The 16,054-nt window shown below is 57.5% G+C and overlaps 1 protein-coding gene across 5 annotated transcripts in view; it reads right to left on the bottom strand.

Moving 5' to 3' along the window:
* ZNF710 (zinc finger protein 710) overlaps nucleotides 1-16,054 on the bottom strand; it is a 66,796-nt gene that overhangs the window by 4,466 nt on the left and 46,276 nt on the right. For 3 of the 5 annotated variants that reach the window (XM_027572167.2, XM_027572170.2, XM_027572166.2), the window contains exons 2-4: nucleotides 5,814-7,317; nucleotides 2,625-2,816; nucleotides 1,939-2,113 (exon numbers count right to left, since the gene is read on the bottom strand). In XM_027572167.2, coding sequence (XP_027427968.2) covers nucleotides 1,939-2,113; nucleotides 2,625-2,816; nucleotides 5,814-7,289 — 1,843 coding nt within the window. In that variant the 5' untranslated portion in view covers nucleotides 7,290-7,317. Of the gene's footprint in view, nucleotides 1-1,938; nucleotides 2,114-2,624; nucleotides 2,817-5,813; nucleotides 7,318-8,377; nucleotides 8,465-10,793; nucleotides 10,917-16,054 lie in introns of those variants that run through there. The other 2 variants (XM_027572169.2, XM_027572168.2) reach the window with 2 other exon arrangements.

Raw genomic sequence — 16,054 nt, 5'->3', positions numbered from 1 at the left:
GCATAAGTGTGAAGCCTGAGCTTTTCCGATCAAGGTTATATGTGAGAGGCGGATTGGCTTAGGTCCCAGCCATTCAAGTGCCAATCACTCCTTTACTGTCTGTCATCTGGTGCAGTCAGGAAGAAGGCAGTCCTATGCATCCCTGGTTACTGACCTCAGACAGAAAGAGCGTGTGCCTTCACCACCCCCTGGGAGCAAGGTGTGCAGGGACAGCTGTTTCCAAAAGGACAAGTTCTGCTCTGGTCTTTCCTGGTGGGTTAGGTACATGGCGGGTCTGCTAGACTGTGGCTGTCAAACCCTGCGGCACATAGAATAATCTAAAGTGCTTTAAAGTGCTGATCCTAGGCCACATGCCAGATCAATTACATCTGACTCTCTGGGGCTGAGACTCAGGCATCAGCATTTTAAAAATTCCCCAGGTGCTTTCGATGCGTAGCCAAGTTTGAGAACCAGACCTTTAGAGTCCAGATCAAAGGTTCTCAAAGTGAGGTCCCTGATCAGCAGCTTTGGTATCCCCTGAGAACTTGCTGGAAATGCAAATTCTGCAACCCTACCCCAGACCTACAGATTCAGATGCTCCGGGGGTGGAGCCCTGCCATTTGTTTTAACAGATTTCCAGGTGATTCCAATGCATACCAAAGTTTGAAACCACCACTCTAGTCCCATACCTCTAAAACTCTACTGTGCAAACAGATCGCCCTGGGATCTTTTTTGAAGTGCAGATTCTGATTCAGGAGGTGTGGGGTAGGGCTGAGTCAGCAGTTCTAGCAAGATCCCAGATGATCCTGATACCGTTGGTTCTCGTACCACATTTTGAGTTGGAAGGGGCTGCAGAGAGCACCTCTCTGCAGCTAATGGGGTTGCATCCTTGCTCACAAGAATAGAAAACCAAGGTCACCCGTTTCTGCCAGAAAACCCGGGCCACTCACTGGTTAGCTGGTGCAAAACCAAAGCAGGGTGCCTGCAGCCATCCCCCAACATCTGACTGACTGCTAGTGAGTAACGTCATGCAGGCAGGTCAACTCACCCGTATTGTTCCCTCTGCTGCTTTGTCTGAGAAGACCTGCCAGACAGTCAACTAGCTCCAGACCATTCAGGGAGCCTTCCTGAGGGGCCATCAGCTCTTTCTTCCAGGAGAATCTCTAAAAGTCCCTCCTTCCCTCAATAAGGCAAGAGAGACTAACGGTCTTCCACGACTGACGAGTGTGGAGGGCACAGGGTATCGCTCACACTTAGGGATGTTACAAGCTACCAACCGCAGAGGTGAGGCCCCTACCCTGAGTGCGTGGCCTACACTGTCTTTGGCAAGCACTGTGAAGAGTGTGACGGACTGCGTTATACTTTTCGCCTTGGCCGCTGGGAAGCTCAGAGCTCCCCCGGGCTGTCCACAGACCCTCCCGTGGTACAGTTGGGATCGGGACCTCACCCGGCTTCCCTCATCTCTCCAGCCTGTTCTTTTCCCTTTTGTTACTTCCTTTCCCAGCCAACCATGTCTTCTAAATGTCACTGTCACAGTCATAAAAGTGCCTGTCCCCCCCCCATGCCCAGGTGTTGTGATCTTCCCTGAGTTACCTAACTTCTCTGTCCTTCAGGGTCCGTATCTGTAAGATGGGGATAATTAGCAGAGCCAACCTCACTGTGGGGAGCACGTGAGTTAATAAAGGCCTGGCACACAGTCAGCACTTGATCAATATTAGTTAGGATTTTTATTTCTTATTGTTTACGTGAGCCCGCTGAAGTCCTCTGAGGAATACATAAACGCCCCATCGTCAGCACCAGGACCACCTTCCAGGGTGCCTCCCCGCCCCTAGCCCGGAGCCCACCCCAGTGAGGTCTCAGGCCTGGCCAGCCTCCCGCCGGCCCTGACTGGACAGGAGGCTCCTGAGTGTGCCGTGACAGGACCACTCCTGCACCGTCCGCTGTGCGCGGCCCACCCACCTTGGCTGTCCAGGCCGATGTCCATGACACCATGCTTGACCTTCATGTGCCGGCTCAGGTTGCCCTTGAGGTTAAACTTGCTGGAGCAGTAGGGGCACTTGAAGGGCTTGCTGCCCGCGTGCAGGTGCATGTGACCCAGCAGGTTGTACATGCGGTTGAAGGACTTCCCACACACCTGGAACACAGCAACTCGGCATCAGGAGCTCTAGGGGAGCCTGCCCTCCCTGAACCCCCAGCCCACTCCCACTTCCCCGCTGGGGCTCGAATCCCATTCGCTATGGACAGCACTCACTCTGTCCTTTCCTAGGTGACCCCAGAGGCCCGAGAGCCAGAGAACCAAGCCAACTCTTGCTGGTCACTCTTCCACTCTCCCCGAGCTGGAGTTACCAAACACCCAGGGCTGGGCTCTCCGACCACACTGTGTCCCATGCCTGGGCTTTTCCCCTCTGGCTGTGCAGGGACCTTCACCCCCTCTCCAACTTCCAAAAAATACAACCTCAACAGCGTATAGGCTCTGAACACTATGGCCCACAGCAACCCACCGAGCCCGGGCATTTTCACCCCAAACTGGGCTCCACTGCTTGCACTGGCCAGGCCGGCTCCGGGCGGGTCTCAGCTGCTGCAGTCATGCCGACCAGGGGCCACCTGTGGGGACGTCCTGCTTGGGGGCCCTGACAGCCTGGTACCTTGCATTTGAATGGCTTCACAGGTGAGTGTACAATCATGTGGGTCTTGAGGGTCTGCTTCTGCACGAAGGTCTTGAAGCAGATGTGGCACTGGTAGGGCCGGACGCTGGTATGGATCAGCATGTGCCGCTTCATGTTTGCCTGCAGGGTGAACTCCCGGCCGCACACCTCGCACTTGAACTCCTTCACGCCCTGGCAGGAGAGGGGGCAGGAGGGGTGATGGTCAGGCCACACGATGGGCACAGCTTCTGTGTGTGTGGGCCACAGTATCTGAATGTATGCACAGCTTCCAGAAAGCGACTTCCTGGAGGTGTTCTGGAGGGGTACCACTTGTGGAAAGCCTCTGGGAGAATGTTGGGGCAGGGCCACTGACTCCAGGAAGCCTTCTAGTTCCTACCCACACACCTGCTGTCTCCTGCCCACCTGGGCAGGTGCACCTCTAGGTTCGTACCAGCGCACTAAGGCAAATGTGTTCATTCGTTCGTTCGTTCATCCATCCATCCATCCATCCATCCATCCATCCAGCAACCATTTACTGGGCACCTGTGACAAGCCCAGCATCACACCAGGTACCAGGGATCTGTGGCCGGGATGAGAGCCACAGCCTGGAGGACTGTCCTCAGGTCAAGGGCACACGTATGTGTTTTTCCCCTCAGTGTTGTCTCTCAGTGGTCCTTCTGGTTCACAGACCCCTTTGAGATTAAAAGTGTGGACACTCCAGGAAAAATGATACTTGGATCCAAATACAAGAGTTCTCAAACCTCCGGAGCCCATTCACTTGACCCCTTGAGAGTTTTCCGAGCTTCCCTGGTAATAAGAACCAACCACCTTGTTGCACATACAGCCTCTTGGGAGAGTCCTCCCTGGAGATGCCGGGCCATCAGGCCCAGGAATTTTTAGTCTCAACAAGTCCCTCAGATGATTCTTATCACTGAAGGAGTTTGGGACACCTGGCCCCAGGAGACAATGATTCCAGGGGCCAACCCTCTGGTTTATTTAACACGCTCATCCATGGTCTGGAGGGGACCCCTGCAGTGGGTCAGGGCATTGTGAGCACAGGGGGTCCGATGTACCGTCTGGGGAGGAAAGTCAGGACAAAGGGTGGGAGTCGATCTCTTTGCTGAGGCGGTAATTTAGTAGATCCCTCGGTGGGACAGATATGTGGCTGCAGGTACGGCTGCTGTCTAACTGCTTATGTGGACAGAGTTTCGTATTATGAGGTGCCTATGTCTCTTTTAGCAGACAGGGGCTGTAGGTCGCGTCCCTACGCTCGCCTGACACACCAAAGGTGTGTCTGACCACCAGGGGGCCCTGCCTTCGGTGCTGACTCCCTAGGTGCCTATGATGTGCATGCTGTGCAAATTTAGGCTGATGACAGGCAAGTTTTCCATTTTACCGGCCTTTGATTTTTGTTTTCGGTTTTTCTTCACGGTATTATTTCTCTTTTATCACTCTGCAGACTCGCGGGGATTTTTAGTGGAGGCGAAAAATGGCACAGAGAGGGCCCATGTGCTTTTGGTTGCCCCTCTTTTCCCTGCAGACACGAAGTCAGTCAGTCATCCGGTTTCACTCAAGGCACGGTCCGCTTTAACGGCTGAGCCCAGACTCAGCTTCAGAATCCTTCTTAACATCACACTCTGGGCAACTATACCAGCTGACTGGGGAGCAGCTGCAAAAGCCTACAAATCATCTCTGCTCTAGTAGAAGGCGTTCCCGGAGCGAGGAAGGCCGGATTCTTGGGCCGGCAGGCTATCGCCGCCCCCAACTCGCTGCCGCGTCCACTGTGGGAAATGAGGGCGCAGGCTGGACCCCGAGTGGCCCTATGGCGGCCGTTACGGAACGAGGGAGCTCTTGTACCTTGAGCTGCAAAACGTGAAGTAGGTTGGATTTGGGGTGGAAACGACGGGGCGGGCTAAGTGCCGGAGCAAGGCTGTGGGACCCACGAGGCCTCACTCCGTCTGCTTGGGCAGAAGGGCCTCTGGGAGGGGGTGGTGGCAGTGGTTGAAAGGCAGGGTGGCTAGGGGCCTGAGGGGAGGGAGAGGACGGTGGGGGCAGTGGGTCAAAGTGATGTCTCGGGGACACAGGTGTCAAGGACGGCGTGCTCCATCTTCCATCCCTACAAACCGCTCGGCCTAGTTTATGTCCTTTCCCGTAACAATTATTTTTCCTTCTATCTGATCCCTTTTAAAAATGAAATATATTTCAGCTTCTCCTAAAGGTAAGTCCCAGGTTTTGATACAGTTTTGTAATTATAAGGAGCAAAGGAAACCCCTACTTCTGACCATCTGGTCCACCGCCCCGTGGCCTCCCGGCCTCCGCGCTCCGGGAGGCTAGGCTGCTTCAGTGATTCTCCAACTGGGTGCCCTGGGGCCTGCCGGGGTTCCTCCAACAGTTCATTCAAAAACTTCAAAAAAGACTGAGGGTTCTAGAGGGGAGGGGAGGGGGGATGGGTTAGCCTGGCGATGGGTATTAAGGAGGGCACGTTCTGCATGGAGCACTGGGTGTTATACGCAAACAATGCGTCACGGAACACTACATCAAAAACTAATGATGTGGGGCGCCCGGGTGGCTCAGCCGTTAAGCATCTGCCTTCGGCTCAGGTCGTGATAGCGGGGTCCTGGGATCCAGCCCCCATCGGCTCCCTGCTCGGCGGGAAGCCTGCTTCTCCCTCTCCCGCTCCCCCTGCTTGTGTTCCCTGTCTCACTGTCTCTCTCTGTCAAAAAAAAAAAAGAAAAAAATATCTTAAAAAAAAAAACACACAAAACTAACGATGTAATGTATGGAGATTAACATAACATTAAAAAAAACTTCAAAAAAGTTTTACTGTTAAAAAAAAACCCTGAATTTCAATTGTATTTTTTTCTAATACTCCTCCCAATGAATATGTAATTATAAACGGAAGACAGGTTCATCTGCGTCCCATCTCTACGGTCCCCTAAATGATCTGAATCAGGACTTTGGGAGGCACTGGACGAAAGGCGGGCAGGACGAGAGGGAGGAGCCTCAGGCCTGGGGCCAGGCCCCTGGGGGAGAGAGGCCGCTGGGGGTAGGGGCAGGGACGTGGGTGGGGGAGGGGCAGAGGCGCCAGGGGCTAGGCCCCGCCCCGCCCCTCCCCTCCCCGGGGAGGGCCCCCCCCGCCCCCGCCCCCGCAGCTCCCTCCCCTCCCCCGCCCGCCCCGGGAGGCCCTACCTTGTGGGTGAGGGAGTGCTGCTTGAGGTGGTGGATCTGGCTGAACTCCATGCCGCACTCGGTGCACACGAATGGCCGCACGTTCTGGTGCTTGAGCATGTGGTTCTGCAGCTGGCTGCGGTAGTGGAAGGACTTGTCGCACTCGAGGCACTGGTAGAGGGTGGGGCCCTGGTGGGAGGCCAGGTGGCGCTTGAGCTGGGTCAGGGTGGAGAAGTCCAGGCCGCACTCGACGCACACGTGGCAGCGGCCGCTCTCGTGCTTCACCTCGTGCGCCTTGAGCTCGCTGGGGTAGGCAAAGCCGCGGCCGCAGAAGTGGCAGCTGTAGGGCTTGACCTCCGAGTGCAGGAGCATGTGGCGCTTGAGGTGGCTGGTCTGCGTGAAGGCCTTCTGGCACACCTGGCACTTGTGGGGCCGGGTGCCCTGGTGCGTCAGCAGGTGCGTCTGCAGGTGGCTGGGCTGCTTGAAGAGCTTGCTGCAGTGCGGGCACGAGTGCGGCTTGATGCCATTGTGGCCCAGGATGTGCGTCACCAGGTTGTACTTGGACGTGTAGGACTTCTCGCACATGCGGCACTGCCAGCGCTTCTGGCGGTCGCCTGCCTCCACCAGGTAGGAGTCGTCGATCTGCACGTTGATGTCCAGCCGGTCCAGCTGGGCCTTCTTGTGGCGCTCTGCCGTCGAGCCGGCCGCGTCGGCCTCGAACTCGCCCGCCTCCTGCCACACGAAGCCCTGCTCCGGCTTCACGGGCTCCGGGGACTCCATGGTGGCGGCCTCGGGATCGCTCAGGGGGGCCAGGTGGGGCGGCTCAAAGCCACACTCGGAGGGCAGGGCCTCCGGCCCGGGCAGCGTCATGCCGGGCTCCGGGAAGCCGTCCCGCGCCGGGTCGGGGAAGTGGGGGTCGTAGGGGGCCGCGTCCAGCTCCGGCCTCGGGGCTCGGGGCAGGTGGCGCAGCGTCCGGGGCTTGCGGCTGAAGGCGCTGAGGTCGATCATCTTGACGGCGCTGCTCTGCACCAGGGTCTCGCAGCCGCCGCCGCCGCCACCGCCGGCCACCTGGGCGGGGGCCTCCGCCGGGCCGGCATCCTTGTCGTCACCGGGCACGGACACCTCGTAGACCTCCTGCTCCTCCTCCTCCTCCTCCACCTTCTCAAACTTGACCTTGGGCACCAGCCGCACGGGCGGTCGCGTCTTCCGCCGGGTGTGCTTCTCGAAGGCCGCCTCCACCTCTAGCACCTCCTCTTCTGCCGGTTCCTCCAGGGCCCTCCCGCTGCAGGCCAGCTGGTAGACGTCGGGGCCTGGGGGCCCGGGCTCCCCCATGGCCGACCCGGACAGCTCGGGCCCCAGGTCCGGGTAGAAGGCTTCCGCGCTTATGGTGGCTCCAAAGAGCTCATTTTCCGAGACCAGGCCCAGCACGGCGGCCTGAGCCAAGGACAGCACCACCACGGCATCCGTCTGTGTCCCTGAGTCCATGAAGCCCTCCATCCCGCGGCGGCTGGCTAGGAGGGCATCGCTGCAGGGGGAGAACGGAGCATTAATAACTGCCGGTTCTTGGCCGCACACACAATAGAAACACGTATTGCAGCAGGGGCTTGGCTGATTTGGGGTGCGTCTGTCCCTGGCGTGTTTCTCCCCCTGCCTTGGGAACAGGACGCACTTGTCATTACGGGGACACCCTCTGTGTGTCTGACCATTTTCCCCATTCCCTGTGGGATCCTGGACAAGCCCTGCCCCCTCCCTGGCCTCAGCCGGCCCTCCTGTAACAGGAAGGTGGCATTTCCACAGCGGTTTTCAAACTATGTTCCCCATAATGTCCTTCCAGAGTTCCTCCAACAAGCTGATTTAAAATTGCAAAAAATAAAGATTCCTCTCTTTTAAAAAATCGATTTTAGAGTACCCATCTACTCTCAAATGTAAAATACACCTCGCTTCGGCACATTCTACAGCCTCGCTGGCTTTGTTCCCAAGGTAATTAATTTTGCACAGACCTTGAGACCGTACAGTGAGGTGTCTGGTTTTTAAAAAATATATATATATTGCCGGGAGGGGGGGTGAGGTGGGGGAAAATTTTTAAAAAAATGTTATATATATATATATGGCAAAAACAAGGCAACACACAAACATAAATTAGGTGCCAAGGTCCATCTCGGCGGCTACCACTTATCTGTGAAGGCTGATGTCACATGACTGTGTCACAACAGGTGATTGTTGTGGATTAGCTAAATATTACACATTTAGATATCTAAATTTATGCCGATTAAAAGCACAGCTTTCCTCCGATGGGTACACTGGCGTTCCATGTAAGATGTGATCTGATCGAAGGGCCCGTGATGGCTAACACGTTCCAGAGCACTGACAGGAATACAAAAGCCGGCTCCCAGGTTCGCAGGCATGCGCTCTGACCTGACGGGTTCTTCTAGAGAAGCCAACGCGCCCACCCGCTCCAGTCCAAACCCCGGGTGCACCGGCTCCCTGCCTTCCTAGGGACGCAGTCTGTGTAGCGGGCCTTTGCATGTGATTCTCCCACCAGCCTCCCAGGCTTCCCTCAAATTCCACCCGTTTCTGGGACTCACCGGCCCTCCCTTGGCTCTGGCGCCCTCTCTGGGCCTCAACGGGACTGTGTGTGCCCTGCATGTGGGAGGGCCTCCTCTCCGGCCTGGGACACTTGGCCTGATTGCAAGGCCCACCCTGGCTCGGCGCAGGCACGTCAGAAGTGCTCCATAGGAAAGGGAAAGCTATTACTGGGGTGGCTCCTGGCTGCCGGGCCTGCTCTGATCCCAGGGTCAGGGTCAGGCGCATGGCGGGCTGTGGCCCTTCCTCAGGAAACCGGCTCGGGCCTCGTTATCTCCCTCCCCTCACAGGCCAGGGGAGCTTCTCCTTCCTGAAGCCGGCTAAAAATAAAATACCCCAGACAGGAATTGAGCTTCCTTGAAACGGACACTAAAGATTAAACTATTAATCTTAAAGTCAGGCTCTCGTGAGAGGGTCAGGTGGGACGGAACCTGACTCGGGTTCGGAGTCCATCCGGAACAGGCCGGAGGGGCTGAACCTCCTTCAGCCCAGCGCCACCGCCCCTGTTGGAACGAGCACAGAATGGGGGGGGGGAGGGAGGGTCAGGCAGCTTGGCCCCAAGTCAGAACTCTGTCACATACAGGGACTAAGAAGGGTCACTTCAAAGTCTCATGTGCACCTCAGTTTCTCCATCTAAATAAAACATGGGGATGGAAAGACCTACACACGGAAGGACCGTGAGAGCCCGGAGCTCGTAACTAGGAAAGGGGATTTGTTAATTATAAAGCCCTCACCAAATGTAAACAATTAACTTATTTATTTGCCCAGAGCTCTGGAAGGTTTTCCTGATGAAAGTCACAGAGACCAGAGATGTTTCCCTTGTGGGGCCCCCAATTCAGCAAAGGTTGGGGGTGCTTCTGGGATGAGAACTCATTCATTTCTTTGTGCAGCAAATACTTGCTAAATCCCTGCTCTGGGTCAGGCCCTGTGCCCGGAGATGTGAGGTGGGCGAGGCAGGCCCCCCGCCTCATGGAATCCTCACAGGAGACTGCTGTGCCCGCCGTGGCCACCCCGTGGGGCGGCATCGTCCCCCCTCTCCCCGCCCCAAGACCGCCAGTCTGACACAGCACCCAGGGACAGCCCTCATGCTGGCTGTGGGTTTGAGCAAACAACATGCTCAGCACTTTTTCTAGACTTCCCTGAAGTCAGGGCCAGGGAGGGAGCAACTGATCCCCAGCAGCAGAGCCGGTGTCGGGACTTGGCCCTGGGTTTGGAGTTCAAATCCGAATTTTGCCTTTTTCTCGCTCAGGCACATCCCATAGCATCCCCAGCTCGTGGGGTGGCGAGTACAAATGTTGGCTCCCTCTCTGTCCTCCCCTCTGCGGCCCCAAAGCTGGCACCCCCCCCCCCCCACCCCCAGCGACCTCAAGTGAATGGGAGCAAAGAAACCATCATCCCTCTGGGAGATGAGCCGTGGGAGCGGGGCGCAGGTCTGGCATGGGCCCCCGTGGGGCGGGTGACCGTCCAGTTTATCATCACGGCTAGGACTGACCTTTCGGAGTGAAAGGGGCCATTCCTAATGATCACACCAGCTCCTGGCCAACCAGGTGTCCCCTTCCCCTGGGAGCAGGCAGGCAGTTTTGACTTTGGGGCTGGAGTCAACGTTCCTGTGACAGGAGCCTCTGCCTGGGTGTGAAAGGAGACCTGCCCGGGGTTCTTGCTCATGAGGGGTTTGTGCCCACGTGGCGTGGGACATAGGGGAGCCAACTATTAACCCTAAATCTGGGCAGAAGAGCTAGCTTCCCATTACCGAGTGCTCACAAGGTCCCAGGTGAGCCGTTTAATCCTAAAAACAACCCCATGGGGGGTGGGGGCGGGATGCACCCCATTTCACAGCCCAGGAACCCAGGGCCTCAGTCACAGGCTTGAGTGTCCCGTCAGTCAGGGCAGAGCTGGGTCTGCACCCAGGCTTGGGGGCCCTACAGCCCGGCCCCATCTGGGCCCCCTGCCTCCAGTTCTGCTCCTTTAATCTGTGCCACCGGGTAGGTCGTGTCACGGCTCTGAGCCCGGCCTCGGCTCCCAGGTGCTGCCCTGTGGTGCCCAGGGTCTGAGGAGCCAGCAGGTGCTCATGGGCCCCCAGGTGACCTGCAACTGGGAAGCCTCAGAGCTGTCCCTGTCTGGCTGGTCCGGGGACCCCTCCAGGGCAGCTAGAGCCCCTCCATGGCACTCTACTCAGACCGCACTTCTTGCTGGAACCCTGCATCAGCCCCGTACCTGCCTGGCCAGTCAGACCCCTGCTCTTCCTGTGCGCCCAACAGACACTTGTCTGAGCAGAACACCGCCCCCGCCCCCCCCCCCCCCCCGCAAGTGCATGTTCACTGGTGCAGCCAGGCTGGCTGCACGTGTGCGTGCGTAGGTTTCAGATGGGCTCTGTTTGTTGAGACAGAGGCTCAGAGAAAGACAGGGAATCTAATTTACCTGCATTTTGCATGCGTGCTCCGTCTACCAGACACAGAAACGAGGAGTGGGAAGGTGGGGACACTCTGCAACCCAGTGTCCCTATTTCTCCTCCTCCTGGGTCATTTTTGGGGCACCCTCCCCCCTCTGCCCCACTGGCTACAGCCCTTTTGTTTTATGCCCTAGCTCGAGGCCTGGAGAAGAGCCTGCCAGGTGTGCCCCACCTGTGGGCCAGGCACCCCCTCCTCAAGGCCTCAAGGCCCCCCCCTTGTGTGGGACTCAGAGCCAAAGCTCACCACCGTGTCCCAGAGAAAGGGGAGCTCAGGTCTTCCTGGGCTCTCCGTGGCCTCGCTAGGAGGTGAGGAGCATCCATCTGGGCAGGATGCAGCTCAGCCTCCTGCCCAGGGCACCCGTGGTTCCCAGTGTGGAGAGAAAGGACATGGCAAAGGCAGGAAAACAGAGGAGACAGAATAGCTGCTTGGTTGTAGCGTAAAGACTAGGACTGGGAGTCGGGGGAAGGGAGGCCACGGCGGGGAGGTAGGAGGGGCAGCCCTATTTCCCAGGGCCCAGCATCACCCAGGCCGGCCCCCTGGGGAGCGCCCCAAGCCTTACCCTCTGAGGCCCAGCAGGAGGCCTTCCCCACCCCAGCAGGGACCCTAGCCCCCAGAGCTCTGTCACTTCACCTGCTGCTGTGCTCTTAAGTGTTCCTGTCAACACCGACACTCTTGTCAAATGCATTAAGGGGTGACTTGCTGTGTGATGCTGGATGAGTCACCTGACCACACAAGGTCTTGGTTTCCTTGTCTGTAAAAAGGGCACACGTGGCTTCTTGGAACGTTGAGGGCAGGTTAATCCTTGGCCTACCTGCCTGTCACCCCGGGTCCCCTCTGTGAGATGTGGCAGCACCCCTGCTCCCCCGACAGTGTTCTAGAAGCACCTTTCCCGTCAGTGAGAGCCCCTCCACGCATCCCCGCTCTGACAGCAGGACAGGGCTGGGGAGCTCAGGGTGGCCAGTGTCCCTAGAACACAGATGGTAGGGCAGAGCTCGGGTGTAAGGCACTGGAGGCCTGGTCTGCCTTGGGGCCCCTGGGAAGGAAGTGACCAGCAGGTTATTCTGAGTAAATTCCACCACCAGGACATCCTCTCAAAAAACAACTGACAGCATAGGAATAACGCCCTCGGGCTTCTGCCAACCCCACTTTGGGATGTCTCCATGCGCCTGTGATCCATTTACTGCGATGACTATCCTTGAGGGTCTAGTAGGTGTCAGGGCCTGTGCCCCCACACAGGCTGCACGGTGCCCCAGGCTTCTGCTGGGAGGGCAGGTTTGGCCCTTGGCCCCTTCATCTTGACCTTGAACCACCAGGTGGCTCAGAGGCTGAGTCTCCAGTCCTGCAATTGAATCACTGACTCAGCCACAGCTCCCAGGTACCCACGAGGTGCTGGGTACTGGTCTTGGTTGTAGGGATGCAGTAGAGAGCAAAATAAAGTTGCAGCCCTCAAGGAGCTGCCCTGAGTGAGCTCAGTTAACAGTGGAAGCACCAGGATCTGGGGGTGGGAGGGAGGCAGGGGTGCAGCACTGGGGCCGGGTGGGGGCAGGGCTGAGGGCTGGGGCCCTGCGGAGACAGTTCAGGGCTCAGTAGAGAACAGAGGATGGTCTCACTCCTCGGTCTGGCATTTGCACCCTCTGGAATGTGGCTCAGGGTCCCTTTCTGCCCCCGGGGCCAGCTGCACCGCTGGGGGGGGTGCATGCGCATGCGCGCGGGGGTGGGGGGCGTGCGGCTGGGCCCTCTGCCCCCTGGAGAAGCGGAGGAGGGCAGCTGGGCCGGGGGAGGGGAAAAGGCAGTCGCAGGTATGTCCGGGGCTGTAAGCACTTGCAGCAAAACTGCCCGCTGTGTCCTCGGCTGTCTTCCTCACTGTAGACTTCAAGGTGAATCCCCAGAAAGGAAGAGGAAGCAAAAGCCAGGGCTGGAGTCTTGTGCAAACCTCGGGGCTCCTTGCCACAGTCTCACTTCTGCTGGCCCTGGGCCTCACTGGACTCGGCCCTGGGCCTCAATGGACTCGGGGCATGAGGGCCGTGCTGAGGGGGCGGGTGGGGATGGGGCGCGTCGGCCAAGGGGGAAGTGTGCGAGTCTCTCTCTGCCTCAGCTTCCCCTTTTCTCTATGGGCAGATTTGCTGAGCCCGCCTCCAGGAGTCAGGGTGGCTGGGCCACCAACATAGCGCCTCCAATCCACAAACCACACAAGGGCCTGAAATACACGTACACTTTGTCCAGCCACTTCTTTTTACAGGTAAGGAAAGTGAGGCCCAGGGAGGAGACTGGTCCAAGGTCACACAGTGAGAAGGTGAGGTAAGGACTAGAGTATAGGTTGTGGGCCCCAGACCCTATCCTCAGCCACATGGCCTGTAAGATAAAGTCCTCATGTCTTAGCTGGCTGCTCAGTGTTGTCCCCAGCTAGGCTCCACCTGATCCTCCATCAAGCCTTCCTGCCTCTCTGCAGTGTACACACACACAAAACCTGTCTTCTACCTCAGGGCCTTTGCACAGGCTGACTCCTCTGCCAGGCATGCCCTTCCCTGGCACTGAGTGAATACCCCCTTATCCTTTAGGATTCCCCCCTCCAGGGAAGCATTCCTTATTAGCCTGTGGGCAGGGCAAGGGCCTCTTCCACAGCCTGAGGCCTCAGGTTAATTTTCCTATAGACTCGGCTGGGCCATGGTGCCCCGCTGTTTGCTCAAACACTAATCTAGATGTTGCTGTGAACTATCCTGTGGATGTGATTAACATCTACAACCAGCTGACCTGAAGTAAAGCGGACTGCCCTCCTTAATGTCAGCAGCTCTCAGCCAATCGGTTGAAGCCTTCGGAGAACAGCCGAGATTTCCCAGAGAAGAAGGGATTCTGCCTGAAGACCGAATCACGGAAATCCTGCCCGCGTTGCCAGCCTGCCAGTCTGCCCTGCAGATTTCGGACTTGCCAGCCCCCACAATTGGGTGAGCCAATTCCTTAAAATAAATCTCTCTCTTTGTATATATATATCCTACTGGTTCTGCTTCTCTGGAGAACTCGGTACAATCACGCTGATTCATAACTGTATGTTTATGATCATCTCACCACCAGCCGGCACACCCAGAGGACAGTGACTGTAGGGGAGCAGAGTGGGCCCCGTAGGGGAGTGTCCTGGGAGACAGACACCGAGCTAGAGGAAGGGGGAGTAAAGAGCTGACAGCCACTGAGGCACCTAGAATGAATGAATGAGACCCGGGGCGGGGGGGGGGGGTGGTGGTGGTAAATCCTTGCCTGAGAGTTCCACAGATGCTTTGCTCTTCTCTGCGCTTTTATCCACCTCACACCCAGGACAGTCCTGCCTCCTCCCCAGGGGTGGACTCCAGGCTTCACAGAGCGGGTTTTGCTCTGGCAGAGTCCCCAGGGGCTCGGGCCCACGAGCTCTGCGCTATTCCCACCTGTGACACCCTCACAGGTGGGGCCGGTTCCTCCTGTTCTGAAAGCCCTTTCCTTCTCAATCTCCTAGGCCCCGGGCACCGAGAATCATCCTGGGGGCCACACCTCTGCTTTAGAAGCTGAGAGCTGAGGTGGGCCTGGCTGCCATAGGGCCGCCACTGTGTGAGGCCCCCTCCTCCAGGGAGGTCGCAGGGACCCCTTCACCCAAGGAAACGAGGGATGGCGTCCCCGTGGCGAGAGGCCCAACCTCGGGTCCACTGTTACTTGTGTGTCCCGTCAGACTCAAACTCTCCCGAGGGCAGACATCCTGGCTTCACAGGGTCCAAAGGCCTCGTTTGATTAAGAGCACCAGTGCCCGGGCCTGGAATCTCCGGGGATATTTTCTTCCTTTTTAGGTTTACTTATTTTTAGTAATCTCTACACCCAACGTGGGGCTCAAACTCATGACCCCGAGATCAAGTGTCCCACACTCTTCCGACTGAGCCAGCCAGGTGCCCCCGGGCATCCTATTGTTCCAAAAGCTCCCCAACTGATTCCGATTCTCCAAATTAGTAAGATCTGATGAGCACCCTCGCAGTGACCTGGCGAATTAAGGTAGGAGGGTGAATTAAGAGTATCCTACTTATTTACGTGGAATTTAAGAAACAAAACAGAGGAGCAAAGGAAAAAAAAGAGAGAGAGAGACACAAACCAAGAAACAGATTCTCTAGAGAACACACTGCTGGTCACCAGAGGGAGGGGAGCGGGGGAAACAGGAGCGCACTGGTGGTGAGCACCAGGTGATGGATGGAAGTGATGAATCACTATATTGTACATGAGAAACTAATGTAACACTATGTTAAGTAACTGGAATGAAAAAGGAAGACCCTACCTTCTTCTTCTTCTTTTTTTTTTTTAAAGATTTTATTTATTTATCTGGCAGAGAGAGACACAGCGAGAGAGGGAACACAAGCAGGGGGAGCGGGAGAGGGAGAAGCAGGCTTCCCGCCGATCAGGGAGCCCGAGGCGGGGCTCGATCCCAGGACCCCGGGATCATGACCTGAGCCGAAGGCAGACGCTTAACGACTGAGCCCCCCAGGCGCCCTGACCCTACCTTCTTGAAGCTGTGACAGCCCACCCCACGTGGGCTCCTTCCTCTCCCTCCCCTATGGGCAGCTGCCCCACTCCTGGCGCGGGGCCACCCCACACAGCTCACCCCCACACAGGCAGCTGGACCCAGACCTTGGCCAGCTCCTCCCCATGCCGCAGTGGGCTTAGGCCAGAAGGGTTCCTCTCTGGGAAACACGGCTGTGCATCAGGCCTCACACCCTCAACCACAGGAGCCGATGCACAAGGAGTTCATGCAGGCATGCCCTGAGATGGAGTCAGGCCAGGACACGAGTGGGTAGAACTCCTGAGCAAGCCTGAGGTATGTGGGGTGGGGGAGGCGGGCTGGGGGCTGTGCCTGGCTCTCTGAGGAGGACACGCACACTCCAGAGGAGCAGAGCCCTGGCCAGAGGCGGACTGAGGCACCTTCAGGAGGGCCTGGGGAGAGACCTGCTCTCTGGATGGGGCCAGCCCCTGCTTCTGGCCTGGGGATCCCTTGCTGACAGTCAACCCCCTTTGTCCGGAGGTCAGGTGGGCGGGTCTCTGATCCTTGTACAAACGAGCCTGTCTAAAAACGACCCAGGCATCTGATGCAGAAATTACGGGAGAAATGCCACGCCACCTGCAGAGCCGCCCACAGGACCCAGGGCAGCTTCCCCTTGACGCTGGTGTGGGAGTGATATGGTGTCTCTGATCTGAAGTCACCAGGCCCCCAGAAGCTGTGGGCCCCGG

This window comes from Zalophus californianus, chromosome 6 (assembly GCF_009762305.2).
Source record: "Zalophus californianus isolate mZalCal1 chromosome 6, mZalCal1.pri.v2, whole genome shotgun sequence".
Taxonomy (NCBI): Eukaryota; Metazoa; Chordata; class Mammalia; order Carnivora; family Otariidae; genus Zalophus; species Zalophus californianus.
This window is presented reverse-complemented; position numbering and strand designations above follow the sequence as displayed.